Here is a 19,898-nt window from a genome sequence, read left to right as displayed (position 1 = left end):
CCATCACAAAGCTCTGCTCTGGCAGCAAGAGTATTGGTGATCTGTTTGATGTTGGTATGCACTAAGGTTGGGAGATGTGGTTGATGTTCCCTGCAACAAATAAAGTTAAATGTAGTAAGCAACTTTGGAAACATTTAGCAAGGCATACCCTTCTAATTCAACAAGCTTTAGGCCCTGTTTTAAAGATTGCAAAGGGCTATAAAGGCTGTTCGGACTGCAAAGAAGTGGGGCCTCCTTCCTCACTGCCTCCTAGAAATATCCAAGAATATACATGTTGGCACAGAAACATTTTGCCAGTAGTGACTATAATATTTTATATTAGAGTTTTGAGAGGGCAAAGGGAGATTTACAAACTAATTTAGTTAAAGCTGGACCAATGGAGCAAAGAAATAAATTAACTGCAGAAATCTGGAGCTGAAAAACTTAAAAACCTTGGAACATATTCAAAATAGTCAGTACATATCCCTAAAAGACAAAAGCTCCACATGGGTAATTCAGCCTATAGAGTCTAGAAATGAGTTAAGAGGTAGACATTACCCAACTCGAGAAAATACTTGCACAAATGCAAACAAAGATAGAAAACAAGTGGTCTGGGGACAGCAAGTAAGAGGTGTCAAAAGAAAATATGGAAAAAAATTGTAAGACATTAAATGAAACAGTGGAAAGGCTTGGAAATGTATGAAATGGTTGAGGGGAACATGGGTCCATTAAATTTGGATGAAGACAAACTGCTGTATGTGGATAATAGAGAATTGACAGACCTGTTAATTGAAGATTTGGCATCCATTTTCACAGAGAAAGAAAGGGGAAAAATACCAAGTGTAAAAGGGAATTGATAAAAATGTCAAGAAGAGAAGTTTTGTGAATTTAATATATGTATTAAAAATAGTAACAAGAATATAATGGTTCAAAGATGGGTAAATTTCCATGATCTGTTAGTCCAGGAGATAAAATTAAAAATCACATAACACCAGGTTACAGTCCAACAGATTTATTTGTAAGTACTAGCTTTCAGAGAACTGCACTTTCATCAGGATATAAAAGAAGTAGGTGAACTAATTCTAGATGTATTAGCCATAATTTCCCAAAGTTCCGTCAATGAGGAATTGTGCCATTGAATTGAGAAATTGCAAATGTAGATTTTAACAACTTAGGCACTCCTTTCCCACCAAGACAGATTGCATCAAAATTGAGACCTTGGTATTTATTTCAAATCCTTATTTTATTATTGCTTTATTTTAAGAACTATTGGGGCAACACTGGCACCAAACAGAATAGTTCAGAAGTTGATCTATTTGATGTAGAAACTGCTGTCCAGTTTAAACAGAATGGGATGTATATCAGAGAACTGGGAATCAATGCCGGACAAATACTTAAGGCAGCAGTTCTCCAAAATAGAGGCGTTGTTTGTAATCCTGCACTGTACACATGCAGGACAGCAGTGAACTTACACCCTTTGGTCTGGTAGTCTGTTCTATTAATCAGCAACTAATTAGCCCCAGTCATGTTGCAAAGGCTTCCAAGTTGTTAAAAAGTTGCTCGTAAAATATGAGAGCACTGTATTTTCAAAACACAATAGTTAATACTATTCCTGATGTTGGACACAACATAATACAAAGTGAAGTTTTAACTCATTTAACAGTACAAGACCTTTTATTAAGATGTTTTTGTGTCGATGATCATATCAGGAAAATACACTTGTTTTAGGAGTGCAATTGCTGAGTACCAATCTTTTGCTTTTATACTGTGGCTGAACAGCTGATGTCTTAGACTTTCGCAGACCTGCTTTTACACAGTGACCTACAGAGAGCAAAGATGAAGTTCTGGTTCCCTGAACTGACATAACCAACACCTTTCTTATCCTAAGGACAGATCATAGACCCACATTGACATGGATCCATTGTGTCATCACTTCTTGGAACCTGGGTTTGTTTGCATTATAGTGTTTGGTAAAAGGCATCAGCCGTTAGATGAACTGTTTTAGTCTAAAAGCATTTATTCTAATAGATCTGTGCAGGATCAATGGATGAGATTGGATCACTTTTGGGTTTTTTTCCAAGTTATATATGTGCAAATAGTCATTTTAGTCTAGGGCAATAACTATAACAGTTGTTACTAGACAATTGACTTCTTTCTTAAATCTGATTCTGATCTTTAGCAACAGGAGACCACGCCAACATAAGCATTTCAGAGGGTAGGAAATGTCTTCCTTTAAAAAGGAAAGCTTATCCATTTCTTTGTAATGTTTGTTCTTCCATCTTTACATATTGAACAAAAATCAATGCAAATATCCTCAACACTTATTCTTTGTAATGCTAATATTAATTACACTCACCCTGAAAGAAAGTCAGCAAGTTTTTGAAATTTGACAGATTTTCAGAAGATGTTTGTCGTTATATGAAACAAATCTCAATTAGATAACGCATTGCCAAAGCATCATATTGTGTTTGTTGACAGCTGTGCTAAAAATTACAATAACAGCACAGCACTTTGTGCATTTTGTGTTTGTTCCTTTGTCACCAGTAAATTCTAGCATATCACAAATTTCTCCTGATTTTTGCCACATGCAAATCCAATCATTATATCAGAGTAAGTGTAAGCGAATCATAACAATGAGCATAAAGGTGTAGTGAAGTTTCAGCATTGATGAATCTGCTTTCACACTAAGCATGTTATCTTGAAAAACAAATCAAGTTGCACAAAATTCAAATGCTGCAGATGCCTTCTCTCATTATTGATTAATTCATTAACCATTTTGTTTTTAAACACAATAACAAAAACATGTTATGAAAGAAATAATGCAGTCTGCACATATCCTTTTTCACCCCAAATACATCCTGTCAGCAAAGTCTGATCAAGCCAATATCCCCTTGATTAAAATTATAATGGTAGTATTTATATGGGATTTAACGTAATACAAGATCAAGCTTAAGCTAACAATGAGCCTATGTAAGGAGCTGTATCGATGCAGTAGGCATTGAACTTGAGATCTGCACTGTTTGCAGCCTACCAGTTCACTTTGTTTTAATACAAAAATTGTTATTTAATATAATTACTACAAAGTCTTTTTTATGTCTAACCAGTAAGACTCTCATTTGAGAGTTAATCATATTTTTGAGCAGAGGGTTTTAACCCCTTCATTTGAAATTCTGTGACATGTACAACAACAACGGTATCTTTTTTAAAAAATCTACAGCTTATGGGTGTCATTCACAAGGCCAGCATTTATGTTCATCCCCTATTTGCCCTTGAGAAAGCCATGCTGTGCGACCTTCCCCAATACAACATATTTCTCTGGGCCTGGAGTCACTTATAGGTCACATAGGGTAGCAGTGGCAGATATGCTTCCCTAAAGGATTGGAAAGGATGTTAGTGAACCAGGTACTTTGTCACAACATTCTGAAATTTTCATGGTCACCGTTACTGATAACAGCTTTTTATTCTTGATTTAATTAAGTGAGTTGAATTGAGATTCCCTAACTGCAATGGCAGTATTTGAACTTAACCATTTTGATTATTAGTCCAGGCCTCTGAATTTGTGGTCTGGAAGCATTATCACTCTACCCCCATACCTCTGTTTACAACGTACAATTGATTTTACTTCCGTACAAGTTAGGTGGTGAAGTCTTTCCGAACAATTTCCTAAGATTGCATGTTGCTTTGAACACTGAAGGTGATAGCAAAAGCAGTAGAATTCTGTGTTTAAATGTTTAGGATACCATGGGTTTAAAGCAAGATTTTTTTTTGTCTCAGGACTGGTGTGTTCAGTGTCAATTCCTAAGCATTTTCATAATTTAACTCAGTAAGTGGCAGTCATACTGGAAAATATACCTATCACCACCAGGGGTGGTGACAGAAATAGCCACAGTGACACCACTAGCCAGAAGAAACATACCAGAAATCATTTATGAGCATAAACTAACAAATTTGCGACAGGGAAATAATTTGATGGCTATATTTGTAAAAGCCACTTATGACTGAAAAAAAGCTGAGTTTAATTATCATCTTTTCTGTCTTATAACTTTTTTTTAATTATAAGATTTGGAAACAGCTGCTCTGTGTTGTGTGACGATGTAAGGCTGTAACCAGGGCAACAGAATGTACCCTTGATAAATACATATATATGTATCATTCCCATTTTAAAATATGCACAAATTAGCATTAGCATTGAACTGTGTTGTAGAATCCGACATTGATTTCTGCTTTACTGATTGTCCTGTAGTTCCATCTGAGAAGGTAAAGGGACCCAGCAAACTTTGCTGTATTATCAAAGCAAACCTACATATAGTGACAGTTTCCACAATTTGTAATCTTCATGGCAACTGTGAACATTTACTACAGTAATTGTTATCAAATTCTCTTTCTCCCCGAGTCGTCTCCCTTATTTTTGGGCCAGGCTCCAAAGCACAGGCGGGCAATTTGATCACAATCTCCTACTTGCACTGTTCATAACAACCTCAAGATAGTGTATGACCAAGTGAAAATGGGGATGCTGGGCGGCGGAGCGGGTTTGCTGGGTGGGAGGGTGAAGTAGGAGAGACTTGTTGACTTTTCCCATTCCTATACCCACTGTTCACATCAACTATTGCAATTAAAAATGTCAACATCTATTGTTTATTATTCATTCATGAGATAAATGTCGCTCACTGGGCCGGCATTTATTGCCCATCACTAATTACCAGAGGACATTGCTGTGGGTGTGGAGTCACATGAGACCAGGCCAGATAGATGGCAGATTTTCCTCCTTATAAAACATTAGCCATGTTCTGGAGTTGGGCCTGGGCTCCACTGTTTGATTAGCATTGCAATCCTACTGCTGTTTCACAATGAAGACTTGCTGTTAAAACTATTTCCCATGGACATGAAGATATCACAGCTGGATTCATTAGTTTGAGAAATTTTTAAAAATAGAGCCAATTGCTGTTGAAAATATTCATAACATTAAAATGTTATCTCCATGTAGGCAGTATTATTTATTTTACATTTCCTCGTTCCAATTTCCCACCGATCTTCCACCAGACGATCAGTATAACCAAGTATTTCTGTGAAGCCAGCCACCATACAGGTAGACTTTCCAACAGAGATCATTAGTTAGAAGTGAGGAGGCCCCTCATTGTGATGATCACCACCCCACTCTGAGATGCTGCAGCCAATTGTAGCAACCTTTCCAGAGTTTCAGTTGAAGTCAGTTAACTCAGAAAAGAGATCATTTGTGGACCCTGAGACCTTTCTAAAGTTATAGCTTTTTCTGTATGAAATAAGAGTTATTCCTCTCTTGATACATTACTTTTGGCAACTTGTTTTGCTGAAAACACAGAACACTTACAAAGGGAACAGAACAACCATGCAGGTTAATAAAACTAGTTTAATGCATAAAGCATTTAGACCATCTGATATGCCATGCTCTAATTAAATCATATGGCTGTTAAGAGTAGGATACCAACAGCTGTGTCTCAGTAATATTTTTACAGAATTAGCTGTGTATAATATGTAAAATGATATGCTTTAAGATCAGTCATTGTGAATAGCAAGCTAAGAAATGGATCATATGCTGAAAACGAATCATATCATTTATCCATATTGAGAATATAGTTTAAAAAATAATAATTTCTGGTAATTTTTCTATCATGTGATGTTTTGATTTGAGAAAGCTTGAACTGACCAGAAATTGTTTCTCAGCCTCTTTGTTAAGCCAGAATAAGATTCATTTCAAAAGATGATGTTGATGTAGAAATGCGTCTTGTTTCATTACCAAATCTGAACAGGCTCCATTTTACATACATATCACAATAACCTTTTAGCAAATTAGAATTTTTTTATTGTTCTGTAAAATTGGCCACAAACAGTAAGAGCACCACCTAATGGACCAATGAGAGAATGGCTCTTGAAATATTTAACTGCTCAAATGACATGTGAAAGCCAACTGTTAATCTGGAATTGCTGCAGGAGAACTAGTGAACAATTAAAGCGTTCATGTAGTTCTTTGCCAATATTTTAAAACAGATATAAAGGTATTCATATTTAATGGGCTAATGCTGTTACTAGCAAAGTGAACAGAAGTATCTCATATTTAGCATTTTTCCGCAGTTATTTCAACAGCTACTTCCTGCTCGTATTTTAACTAAGCTACCATATGATTCTGTTCTAGACTTTTTCCTAGAATTGCTGCATAATAGTGTCAAAAGTTCAAGAGCAAGGAAATACTTCAGTTTAAAAAATGTTGTTCTGTTATTCATTCATTGCTAAAACTTTGTAAAAGAGATGAGCCTGGAATCTGACACATAGCACTGTGCTGGGACCAGCAGGGGAGGGTGTCACAGTGAAAGCCGCACTGGGCATATACCTGTACAGGGCTAATAGGGTGTCGCAACCTTTTCTGTCCCCATTCTCTACATTCAGACCCAGGTACTTCACTCTATTTCTCCTGTTGTGCTAACTCTAGACATTATTTTCCCTGTTCTATCTCAATGACATCTCTCTCAATCTGTTGGCAAAAATGATGATCTAAACCATTAGATGAGATAGATTTTATGCTTGTTGGATTGATTTAAATGTGTTCATAGTTTTCAATAATTCTATTTTGCAAGTGTTTCCTTCTTGATTGGTAATGCAATGATTAATAATGATATATTTTCAAAGAGTTCACGTTAAAATTCAATGACCAGGTTTAAATAACTGTCATGCTACCTTGAATATTTAGACTACCTGTCATATAAAAATCATTATTTTTCACAATTTTAATGTAATTTCTCAAGCACTGGGTGTAAAGGATTGCTGACATCTACTTCCTTATCTAACAGATTCTTGCTTTAAAATTTAGAGGGATTTGAGACCAAGGGAATATAAAGCAGGCAAAAGGTTGACCTGGAATATTGAGCTAAATTACATTCAGGATTCAGAAAACCAGCACGTCTGGATCACAACTCCGTGCAATATTTCAGACATAAACATACCAATTATTTTGAAATAGGGAGACAACTAAAAGCTAAGGAGTGAATTTGCCATTCTCTCAAGGATGAGGGGTGCATTTACTGTTTTTGGAGGGTCAATAGGAGACCCTCCGGCTCTCTCAGATCAACAGCTCCTCTGGCTAAGTTGAGAGCTGGAGAGAGACAGGGGAAGGAGACCAAAATGTTTTGTTTTCAAAATGATCTCAGCTGCCTGGGTTTGATACTTGGGTAACCTTTCTGGGAGACAGGCATTAGCCAGGACTGGAGCCCAGCAACCATTTCCGATGTGGTGGAGCGGTGTGGGGTGGTGTGGGGTGGGTGGAGAGGGCGGGGGGGGGGTGGGGGGAGGGGGGGGGGGGCGGAAGGTTTCCTCACATGAGCAACTGGGGCCATCCAATATAATCTAATACCTGCACATTAATGTTGTGGTAATGTGAGGTCCACACCCCTCTGAATGAACTAAAACAGGGTTCACTAAAACTTCATACACAGGATGGTAAGAAACTGGAAACCTTATCTGGAAACTGACAAGTCCGTAGTGTAATGTCATTGAGTCTAGTCTTCTTTTGTACATGCTCATGAGCTATCCTTAGAGTAGAGTACAAGTATAATTCCCTTTGTTCTACAGCTGCATCCCCCCAAGTTCTTTTTACCTGCTTTTTAACCATTCAAATTTAACAAAGAGCATTGGATGTTTTATTCCATTCCACTCCTCCAACCTGTTCAAAGGTCTCAATGGCTTGAGTCCTTAGTCACCAACCTCCTGGTCCTGTTGGAAGATTGGTAACATGTATGTGCTGTCTTATCATTTCCCTAGAAGGTGAACATGTTGGCAAACTGTAAAGACAGCCTTTGAAAAATGCTGCTTCTTGAATTATGACACTTGTGAAGTCTTGAAAGTGGGAGCAGTGAAAATCAATCAATGAAAAACGGAGTCACTTTGTGACTTGAATAATCACAGCCTGTTGGAAACTAGAACAAGAAACTGAAATTCTTGCTTTCCTTCCCTTATGCTTTGCTCTCTGATGTGGGGATGAATCTAACAGGTGAAAAGAAAAATGGAGGACATTCTGAAGACAGTGCCAAAGGCAAGGAAACAGAGAGTTCTCCACTACTTCTAGGGTAGGAATTTCTCTTTCTGTGGGTATTGTTAACACTTTGACATTTGCTGCGGCTTGAGGCTGATGATACATTTTGGAGAAAGTAAAGCTCCACCATCATCAACAATAAACTGCTGATAGGAAAGTCCTTTGAAGTACTTAGGATTGAAAATGAACAAATATTTATTCGTTCTTTCAAGATTTTCATTTTGGTTAATAAGATTAGTAGTCACTAACAGAAGGTTTTCCACAACAAATCGTTCACCATCATCCTGCAGTCCTGTACATTTCTGTAACAAATAGGTTACTCCATCAGTTTTTCTTTGCTGTGTTTTTTTTATATTCATTCATGAGATGAGGGCATTCCAGCCCAGGCTAGCATTTATTGCCTATCGGTAATTACTCTGGAGAAGATGGTCATGAACTGCCTTCCTGAACTACTCCAGACTTTGGGCTATGGGTTCACCCACAGTGCTGTTAGATCATAGGCCATTCAGCCCATCAGTTCTTCCACAATATTCAATGAGATCTGATAATCTTCAACTTCACTTTCCTGCCTTATTACCATCGCTTTGATTCCCTAACTGATTAAAAATCTGTTTATCTCAGCTTTGGATATACTTAATAACACACTCTCTTCAGCCCTCTGTGGTAAAGAATTCCACAGATTCTCTACTCTCAGAGAGAAGAAATTGCTCCTCATCTCTGTCCTATCAGGGTAACCCTTATGCTGAAATTATTGACGTTTGGCACTAGACTCTCCCACAAAGGGAAATAATCTCTGCCATGTCAAACCACCTAAATATCAATGAGATTGCCTCTCATTCTTCTGAACTCTAATGAGTACAGGTCCTATCTACTTAACCTCTCTGCATAACACAGAACCACTTTATCTGCTATCAGCCAAGTGAACATCCTCTTGACTACCTTCACTAAAAGGAAATCATGCTTGACTAATCTTCTGAAATTTTTTGAGAATGTGACCAATAGAGTAGACAATGGTGAATCAGTGTCTGGACTTTCAAAAGGCTTTTGACAAGGTCCCACACAAAGGGTTAGTAAGGAAAATTAAATCTCGTGGTATCTGAGGTAATGTGTTGACATGGATAAAGAAATGGTTGGCAGACCGGAAGCAGACATTTGGATTAAATGGGTCCTTGTCAGAGGGGCAGGCAGTGGTGAGTGGGGTGCTGCAGAGTTCAGTGCTGGGACCCCAGCTATTCACAATATACATTAACGATTTGGATGAACGAGTTGAATGCAATTTCTCCAAATTTACAGGTAATACTAAGCTGGATGGCAGTCTTTGCTGTAAGGAGGATGCTAAGAGGCTGTAGGGTGATTTGGACAGATTAGCTGAGTGGGCACATACTTGTCAAATACAATATAATGTGGATAAATGTGAGGTAGCAAAAACAGGAATTCACATTATTATCTGAAGGGTGGCAGTTTAGGAAATGATGAGGTGCAACGAGACCTGGTTGTCACGTGGAACAGTCGCTGAAGGTTGACATGCAGGTGCAGCAGGTCGTGAGGAAAGGCAATGACATGCTGGTCTTCATAGTGAGAGGATTAGAGTATAAGAATAGGGATGTCTTGCTACAGTTATACAGGCGTTTGGTGAGGTCACACTTTGAGTATTATGTGCAGTTTTGGTCTCCTAGTCTGAGGAAGAAAATTCTTGCTATTGACATTAAAGGTTAACCAGATCGATTCCTGGGATAGCAGGACTGACATATGAGGAAAGATTGGATCAACTAGGCTTGTATTCACTGGAATTTAGAAGAATGAGAGGGGATCATTGAAACATACAAAGTCCTGGTGGGACTGGACAGGTTAGATGTGGGAAGAATGTTCCTAATGTTGGGGAATTCCAGAACTAGGGATCACTATCTAAGGATAAGGGGTAGGCCATTCAGGACTGAGATGAGGAAGAATTTCATCACTCAAAGTTGTAAACCTGTGGAATTCTCTCCCACGGGAAGCTGGTGGAGACAGTTCATTAGATATATTCAAGAGGGAGCTGGATGTGGCCCTTGTGGCTATCGAGATCAAGGGGTATGGGGAGAAGGCGGGAATGGGCATCTGAGATTGCCTGATCAGCCATGATCAGATTGAATGGTGGGGCAGGCTCAAAGGGCTGAATGGCCTATTTCTACACCTATTTTCTGTGTTTCTATGTTTACCTCCAGTGCTAGTATATCTTTGCTTAAATAAGGAGCCCAAAACTGTTAGCTATATTCTCGATGTGGTCTGATTTCTCCCATGTACAGTTTTAGCAAAACATTGCTATTTTTATATTCGATAAAGTGTGGAGCTGGAAAAAGCACAGCCCATAAAGCAACATCACAGGAGCAGGAGAGTCAATATTTCGGGCAGGACCCTTCATCAGGGCTGACTTCTCAATTCCCTTTAAAATAAAGACCAACATTCCACCTGCGTTCTCTATTACCTGTTCATCCAACTTGTATGTTTTTTTTCTGTGATCTTTGCAAGAGGATATCCAAATCCCTCTGTGATGTAGTTTCTGCAGTCTTTCTCCATTTAAGTAATATTCAGGTCCTCTACTCTTCCTGCCAAACCTCACATACCTCACATTTTTCCATTTTATATTCAATCTGCCAGGAGTTTGCCCACATGTTTAACATACATGCATCCCTCTGTAGACTCTTTGTGCTGCTGTACTTGCCTTCAGTCCTATTTTTGAGTTGTCTGTAAGCATGCCAATATTCACTTATGCCACCAAGTCATTCATGTATATATATTCAGTAAATAATTGTGGTTCTAGCACTGATTCCTGTGACACTCCCCTAATTACAGGTTACCATCCTGAAAATGCTTCCCTCTTCCTTTCTAAATATTTAAAGAAGCTCATGATGACCATTTGTTTTGAATATTATTTGCTAGTTTACTAGAAGTTTATTCATTGTTTTGTCATTACCTGTTTTATTCAAACTTTCCCGATCCTCTGGCTTGCCACTAATCTTTGCCACATTAAATGTTTTCCTTTCAATTTGGTGCAATCCTTAACTTCCTTGGTTAACCGCGGTTGGCTTATACCCTTTCCTAGAAACCTGGTCGTCTGGAATAAACATCTGTTGTGAGTCATGATCTATTTTTATTTATTATCTGCCATTGTTCCTCAGCTACTCTTTCTGCCAAACTTTTTTTCAAGCCACTGCAACTAACTTGGCCATCATTCCTTTGTAATTAACCTTATTTCAGATTGGCACAATAGCTTCTGATCCAACTTTCTCGCTCTCAAACTGAATGCTAAATTCAGCCTCACTATTCAATATGAGGCTGCTCAAGATTTTACCTCAGCAACAGTACATAGTACATAGAGTGATATAGTTCCAAGTGAGGATGGTGTGTGGGTTGGAGGTCAAAGATGTTCCCATCCTATTCTATCCTTGTCCTTCTGGGTAGTAGAGATCATGGGTTTAGAGGGTGTGTTCGAAGATACCTGGGTGACTTGTTGCTGTGTACCTTGTGAATAGTTCACATTGCTGCCATTGTCCAGTGGTGGTGAAGAGAGTGAATGTTATGGGTATTAGATGTAGTGCCAAATAAGCTGGCTGCTTTTTCCTGGGTAGTATGAAACTTCTTGAATGTTGATGGAGCTACACCCATCCAGGGTGGTGGAGTGTATTCTATCACACTCCCCACTTCAGCCTTGCATGTTTTGGACACGTACTGGACAGTCAGGAGGTGAGTTACTCACTGACCTGCTCTTATAGCCAAGGTATTTAAATGGTTGGCCACTTCAGGTTTTGGTCAATGGTAACTCCCTGGATCTGGATAGTGTGGGAATTCAATGATGACAATGCCATTGCATGTCAAAGGATGATGGCTAGATTCTCACTTTTTGAAGATGGTCATTGCCTCATACTTCTGTGGCACACATTAATTGTCCAGGTCTTACTGTATATGCTCATGGGCTACTTCAGTATCTGAGGAGTCCTGAATGGTGTTGAACATTATGTGGTCATCAGTATACATCACCACTTCAGAAGTTATGATGGAAAAAGTCAATGATATAGCAATTGAAGATGTTTGAACCTGGAACACTACCATGAGGAGCAGTGGATATTCTGCGACTGAGATGATTGATCTCCCAACAGACATGACAATCTTTCTTTGTGTAAGGTATAACCAGTGGAGAACTTTCCTCTTAATTCCTGTTGAGTCCAGTTTCTATAGGCTCCTTGATGCCATAATTTGGTCAAATGCAGATATCAAGGGCAGGTCACTCTCACCTCACTCCTCATTCAACTTCTCTGTCTATATTTTGGCCAAAGCTGTAATGAAATCAGGAGCTGATCAGCCTTGATGGAATCCTTATTGAGCATCAGTGAGCAAGCTGCTGTTCAGCAAGTGTCACTTGATAACATAGTCAGTGCCTTTTCCAACACTTTGCTGATGATTAAGAGATTGATGGGGTAGTAACTGACAAGATTGAATTTGCCCTTTTTTTTATGTACATTACCTACATGGACATTTTTTTTCTATATTGGCAGGTAGATGCCAGCGTTGGAACTGTATTGGAATAACTTGGCAAAGGGTGCTGCTAATTTTGGAGTAAACATTTTTGGCACACTAGAATGTTGTCTGGGCCCTTGGCCTTTGCAGTGTCAGTGCCTTCAGCCATTTTGTGCTATCACATCAAGTGAAATGAATGGCTAAAGACTGGTGTCTGTGATTCTGGGGACCTCAAGAGGAGGCCACGATGAATTGTCCACTGGCAGTTCTGGCTGAAGATTGTTGTAAATGCTTCAGCCTTGTCTTTGTACTAAAGTGCTTGGCTTCCCCATCAATGAGGATGGAGATATTTTTGGAATGTCCACCAAGTTGAGTTGTTTGATTGTCTTTAACCTTTTATGATTGGCTGTGGCAGGACTGCAGAGGTTAGATCTCATTTGTTGGTTGTGGCCTTACTTAGCTCTGTCAACTACATTTTCCTTCCACTGTTTGAAATGCAAGTAATTCTGTCTTGTAACCTCACTAGGTTTTCACCTCACATATAAACATGCTCAATGCTACTCTTCGCATTTGCTTCTGCATTCTTCATTGAACTAGGGTTGATCACCCTGCTTGATAGTAATGATGAAGTGAGGGATACATTGAGCCATGAGATTACAGATTGTGGTTGAGCACAGTTCTGCTGCTGCTGATGGCCCGTAGTGTCTCATGGATGCCAAGCTTTCAATTGCTAGATCTGTATGAATTATATCTAACTTAGCACAATGATAGTGCTTCTGGGGGTCAGGTGGGACAAGACATAACCCAGGGATGGTGTTGATGATATTCAGGACATTGTCTGTAAAGTTTGATTTTGTGAGTATGACTTTGTCAAGTTGTTGTTTGACGAGTCAGTCCAAAAGCTCTCCTAAGTTAGGTAGAGGCCCGAAATGTTAGTAAGGAGGCCTTTGCAAGGTTGACAGTGTTGAATTTGCTGCTATAATTTCCAGTTCTTGGGTCAGATGGTCTATTTGAGTCTTTTTTTATATGTATACTTTGTAGCAGTTTGAGATAACAGAGTAGTTTACTGGACCATTCAGAGATATTTAACATTACTGAGGATCTAGAATTGTGTGAGACTTTAGAAGGCTGACTTTAGAAGGTTTGTAAATCTTCTGTAAGTTTTACCTTTTCTGTCTATGAAGCTTAACTCTGCTATAAGACTGGTAAGAGTCATAGAGTCATACAGTACAGAAACAGTCCAACTAGTCCATGCTGAACATAATCCCAAACTGAACAAGTCCCAGCTGCCTGCTCCTGGCCCATATCCCTCCAAATCTTTCCTATCCACATCTACCACTTACTCAGGAAGTTCATTCCACATGTGAACCACCCACTGTGTAAAATAATTTGCCCCCATGTCATTTTTAAAATCTCTCTCCTCTCACCTTCGTCTTGAAAGCAACTATTAACTCCAGCTGTACCCCTCATTATTTTACAAACTTAAATAAAGTTGTCTCTCAACCTCCTGTGCTTCAGTGAAAAAAGTCTCAGCCTCACGAGCCTTTCTTTATAACTCAAAACTTCAATATCCAGCAACATCCTGGTAAATCCCTTTTGAACCCTCTCCAGCTTAATAATATCCTTTCTATAACTGGGTGACCAAAACTGGGCACAGTATTCTGAACCTATAGGTCCCTCTGTTCTCTTATTCATATGCTCTATGAAAAATCTCACCAAAGCATCCTATTTATCTCAGAACTATATAATTTTGTTCAATAGGTGCTGCCTAAAAAAAGAGTCACAGTGTTTCCGTGACTTGTTGATGAGACTCTAGTGCAGCCTCCAGCTGCCATTTATGCAGACTGACAATTTCTGTACATTGAATATTAGCATGATCCAATTTGGACATAATGAACCTCTTTTCCTAAGGGTAGCATTTTATTTGTTGTTCATAGCTGTTGAACTATATTTTTGACAGGCTTATTCTGAGAACTGGACTTCTTTTCTAAATGCTTCAAGTTCATGTTGATTTTGCCAGTGCAAGATTATAAAGAGGTATTGCAAATGATCAGCTTCTGCCTATGTATCCATCCTACCTGCAACTTCAAGGAACAGAATTTTTGTTGGAGCACTGAGACCTCCATCCTGCATAAATGAAAATCTCTTTCTAACTCCATAATCCGGAAGAGCACACATTTTGTGGTCACTTTGCTGTCAGAAGAGGTTTTTGAAACTTCACTTGTTTTCACCGGTGTTTGAACTAGTAAAAAGTTGTGTTCCTGTTCCCCCGTTGGGGTCCATCCTTATACACAAAGAGAAATTTGTTTCATCCAACTGGGCCTGGAATTGCTGTTTCTGCATTTTCTTCTAGATTCTATGAAATAAGTAGACATTTTTGGTTTGTATCCATAACCTTTTTTGTAATTGTAACAAGGTGTGACATGCATCTGCCCTTTCACAGAGATTTAAAAACCGCTTGATTCCCTAAATTGTATGGAGGATAGTCTGGGGATTTTTGGCCTCAACCAAGCAGTGGCACCTGAAAGAATAGGTTTTTCTACCCTTCTATCCAACTTAAGATTAGTTTGTTTGTCAGTTACCTCAATATCTTAATACCAGAATATTTTACATTGAGCTGTGCAATCAATGGAATTAAAATCTTCAAGTGGACTTCCACATTCCCCAGGAAGTGTTCATCCAACTCGTGTGTTTCCTGTACTGTAGAGGTGCCTGCAGACTGCTGCAGTTCATGTTTAATTCTCCGCATTGCCAAAATCTCTCTTGTCACTTGAAACCCTCTATAAATACAGTTGCAGTGGGTTTGTTGATGGGATTTCTTCATGATATCTTTCTATTCCTTTGTGTACTTGCCCTCCCCATTCCAGCACAGATTCCCACTTCTTCCGTTCACTGCAACTCTCTGCTCAATGTGCTCAATTTGTACTCTTGCTGTTGCTTCCATGTACCCTGCTTTAGACCTGCTCCAGCGTTTCTTCTGTTTCCGTAAGGGCTTACCCTTTCTGCAGTTTGGGACCAAGGTGAACTTTGAAGTGCATCACAAGCTGGCCCCTACTGCCACTGAGCTCATCTTCAGTATTTCTCTCACCTTTGGCACTCCAAACTCCAAGCTGACTTTATGTTTTGCTCGTAATACTGTATTACTGTCACTGGGCTGCACTAGTGCTTGCCTCCAGTTCTGTAGGTCTGGTCATTATTCCCACCATGTAGTAATGTGAAGCCTACAGTCAAGTCAGTACACAACAGCGGGTTTTATTGAGCTTAATCCTGCCCTGATGGTTGTAAGAGAAACACTGTCTATAGCCTTACAGATCCAGGCTTCAGTTCCATAAGATGAAGCATCACTATAGTAAATCTCTTTTGCATATAGCTCTCCTTAGAATAAAATTATAATCCCTATTACTCTACAAATATTGAAGCAAGTTCTACTAAGTGCTGTTTACTATATATTTGAGTCACAGGTACTGAGTTGCACCAAAACAGACAAATGTACACCTTTTCTTAAACAATTCCTTTCAATCTTCAAGTGAATTCTCCCCATTTTAATTGTATGTTCACAGGGTGTACATAAAGGAGCACTGTTGTTCCAAAAGTAATTTGCTAAATATTTGGAGAACTTTTAGATTAAAAAAACATTTGTTATAATTTCTGAAGTAGCTGAATGGTTAATATATATTTTCTACAGTTATGTTCACACCTTCCAGAAGAGCTGTGTGTTTCATAGAACATAGAACATAGAACATAGAAGAATACAGCGCAGTACAGGCCCTTCGGCCCTCGATGTTGCGCCGATCAAAGCCCACCTAACCTACACTAACCCACTATCCTCCATATACCTATCCAACTGCTACTGCTACTGCTACTGGCAGGGCATTCCATGAACTTACAACTCGCTGAGTGAAGAACCTACCCCTAACATCAGTCCTATATCTACCCCCCCTTAATTTAAAGCTATGCCCCCTTGTAATAGCTGACTCCATACGTGGAAAAAGTTTCTCACTGTCAACCCTATCTAACCCCCTAATCATCTTGTACACCTCTATCAAGTCACCCCTAAACCTTCTTTTCTCCAATGAAAACAACCCCAAGTGCCTCAGCCTTTCCTCATAGGATCTTCCTACCATACCAGGCAACATCCTGGTAAACTTCCTCTGCACCCGTTCCAGTGCCTCCACATCCTTCCTATAGTATGGCGACCAAAACTGCACACAATATTCCAGATGCGGCCGCACCAGAGTCTTATACAACTGCAGCATGACCTCAGGACTCCAGAACTCAATTCCTCTACCAATAAAAGCCAGTACGCCATATGCCTTCTTCACTGCACTATTTACCTGGGTGGCAACTTTCAGAGATCTGTGTACATGGACAACAAGATCCCTCTGCTCTTCCACACTACCAAGTATCCGACCATTAGCCCAGTACCCCATCTTTTTATTACTCTTACCAAAGTGAATCACCTCACACTTAGCTACATTGAACTCCATTTGCCACCTTTCTGCCCAGCTCTGCAGCTTCTCTATATCCCGCTGTAACCTGCCACATCCTTCCTCACTGTCTACAACTCCTCCGACTTTCGTATCATCCGCAAACTTGCTCACCCAACCTTCTAACCCTTCCTCCAGGTCATTTATAAAAATGACAAACAGCAATGGTCCCAAAACAGATCCTTGCGGAACACCGCTAGTGACGGCACTCCAAGATGAACCTTTGCCATCAACTACTACCCTCTGTCTTCTTCCAGCCAGCCAATTCCTAATCCAAACCTCCAACTCACCCTCAATGCCATATCTCTGTATTTTCTGCAGTAGCCTACCATGGGGGACCTTATCAAACGCCTTACTAAAATCCATATATAGCACATCTACCGCTTTGCCCTCATCTACCTCCTTAGTCACCTTCTCAAAGAATTCAATAAGGTTTGTGAGGCACGACCTGCCCTTCACAAAACCATGCTGACTATCCTTGATCACATTATTCTTATCCAGATGTGCATAAATCCTATCCCTTACAATTCTCTCTAAGACTTTGCCCATAACAGAAGTGAGACTCACTGGCCTATAGTTACTAGGATTATCCCTACTCCCCTTCTTGAACAAGGGAACCACGTTTGCTAGCCTCCAGTCCTCTGGCACTACTCCTGTAGACAAAGAGGACACAAAAATCAAGGCCAATGGCTCTGCAATCTCCTCCCTTGCTTCCCAGAGAATCCTAGGATAAATGCCATCAGGCCCAGGGGACTTATCTATTTTCACCCTTGCCAGAATTTCCAACACCTCTTCTCTACATATCTCAAAGCCATCCATTCTACTTATTCATGCCTCAGTATTCTTATCGACAACAATGTCCTGTTCCTGAGTGAATACTGACGAAAAGTATTCATTCAGTGCCTCCCCAATCTCTTCAGCCTCCACACGCAACTTCCCATTACTATCCTTGATTGGACCTATTCCTACCCTAGTCATTCTTTTATTCCTAACATACCTATAGAAAGCCTTAGGGTTTTCCCTAATCCTACCAAATAAGGACCTTTCATGTCCCCTTCTTGCTGCTCTTAGCTCTCTCTTCAGGTCCTTCCGGGCTACCTTATAACTCTCAATCGCCCCTATTGAACCTTCACGCCTCATCTTTACAAAGGCCACCCTCTTCCATTTAACAAGGGATTCCAATTCCTTATTAAACCACGGCTCCCTCACACGACCCTTTCCTCCCTGCCTGATAGGTACGTACTTATCAAGGACACTCAATAGTTGCTCCTTGAACAAGTTCCACATATCAATTACGCTCTTGCCTTGGAATCTACTTTTCCAATCCACACATCCTAAGTCATGCCTCAACGCATCATAATTTCCCTGCCCCCAGCTATAACTCTTGCCCTGTAGTACACACTTATCCCTCTCCATTGCTAGAGTAAAAATCACCGAATTGCGGTCACTGTCCCCAAAGTGCTCACCTACCTCTAGTTCTAATACCTGGCCTGGTTCGTTACCCAGAACCAAATCCAGTATGGCCTCACCTCTTGTTGGCTTATCTACATATTGTGTCAGGAAACTCTCCTGCACACATTGCACAAACACTGACCCATCTAACGAACTTGAGCTATAGCTTTCCCAATCAATATCAGGAAAGTTAAAGTCTCCCATAACAACCATCCTATTACTGTCCCTCTTCTCCTGAATCATCTTCGCAATCCTTTCTTCAACGATTCTAGGACTATTAGGAGGCCTGTAAAAGACTCCTAACAGGGTGACCTCACCTCTCCAATTCCTAACCTCAACCTATATCAATTATATATTCTGAGGAAGCTCAGTGGTCAGTGGCTGACAAATTCTGGCCAGTTATGATACTGAGTCCACCTGCAGGTATGCCCTAGACCTGCACACTCAACTCAAGTTTATTGAAAGTCACCTAGTGGAAATGCTGCCATTCTGGTAGCTATGTCTTTGCAGACATTGGCATTAATACCAGCAGACATCAGTGTGACCTTCAGTGTGTCATTATAGAGTTTGAGCTTCCTGTCCATGTAGTAATATCCAGTCTGTAACTCATCGGTGCTCACAGCTTTTTAAACACTACAATCACACCTATGAAGGAAAAATCAAAATTTAAATTCAGACTTTTACAAACAGTCCAGTGGCAGCCTAAAAGGCTAGCTCCATCAGGACATTTCCCTCACACTGTCCTACTTTCAAGTCATTTTACCATTTGTGGGCCTGGATACAGAATGCTTGCCTACTTTAAAGCAGTGGGCAGCTGATAAAGGCTATACTAAGGACTACTTTGTGGAATAAATATTTTTAATTGAATGTAAAGATGGGCACTCCAGTGTAGTATTTGATCAGTTTATACTAATAATCATAATCCATGATCACCTGGAATTTGAATAAGATAACCAACTCTTGAATAACGTTATAATCTAATAGCACAGATACCTGACTAATGAAATAAAATGCAGCTTGGCTTGCTTGGAATTAATAAGACCCAAGCCATTACATGGAAAGTAACAATTTGCTCACAATCAAACTATCCTTATTTAGAAATTAGCAATGATTAAAACCATATTTGAAGTATAAAGAGCAAAACCTAATTAAAATTAAGATATTATCCCTATATTTCACAAATTAGCTATTTTAAATCACATCAATTTAAATCAATGCAATTTAAATCACATCATATGCGTCGAGAACATAGATTGGATTTTGAGATTTGCTTAACTTGCTTGAACATCTCTCAAAATAAAGGATAAGGTGATGATAATTCTTTCCTTAACTGGGGTAGAGTTATCACTCTAATTCTGTAGTATTCACTTGGGATTAAGGTAAATATGACTTCATTAATTGATGGACATCCTTCTTAAACATTTTTG

At 39.5% G+C, this 19,898-nt stretch overlaps 1 protein-coding gene across 11 annotated transcripts in view; it reads left to right on the top strand.

The window, feature by feature from the left end:
* The window catches only part of znf536 (zinc finger protein 536), a 597,614-nt gene that overhangs the window by 514,484 nt on the left and 63,232 nt on the right, over positions 1-19,898 (top strand). Inside the window, exon 7 of one of the 11 annotated variants that reach the window (XM_072596184.1) lies at positions 7,997-8,072. The exons of the other annotated variants lie outside the window; for them this stretch is intronic. Within the exon in view, the coding sequence (XP_072452285.1) occupies positions 7,997-8,072 (76 nt within the window). The remainder of the gene's footprint in view (positions 1-7,996; positions 8,073-19,898) is intronic. 11 annotated transcript variants of the gene reach the window in all.

The sequence above is a fragment of the Chiloscyllium punctatum genome, chromosome 26 (genome assembly GCF_047496795.1).
Source record: "Chiloscyllium punctatum isolate Juve2018m chromosome 26, sChiPun1.3, whole genome shotgun sequence".
Taxonomy (NCBI): domain Eukaryota; kingdom Metazoa; phylum Chordata; class Chondrichthyes; order Orectolobiformes; family Hemiscylliidae; genus Chiloscyllium; species Chiloscyllium punctatum.
Note: the sequence above shows the minus strand (reverse complement) of the source record. Positions and strands in the feature narration are given on the sequence as shown.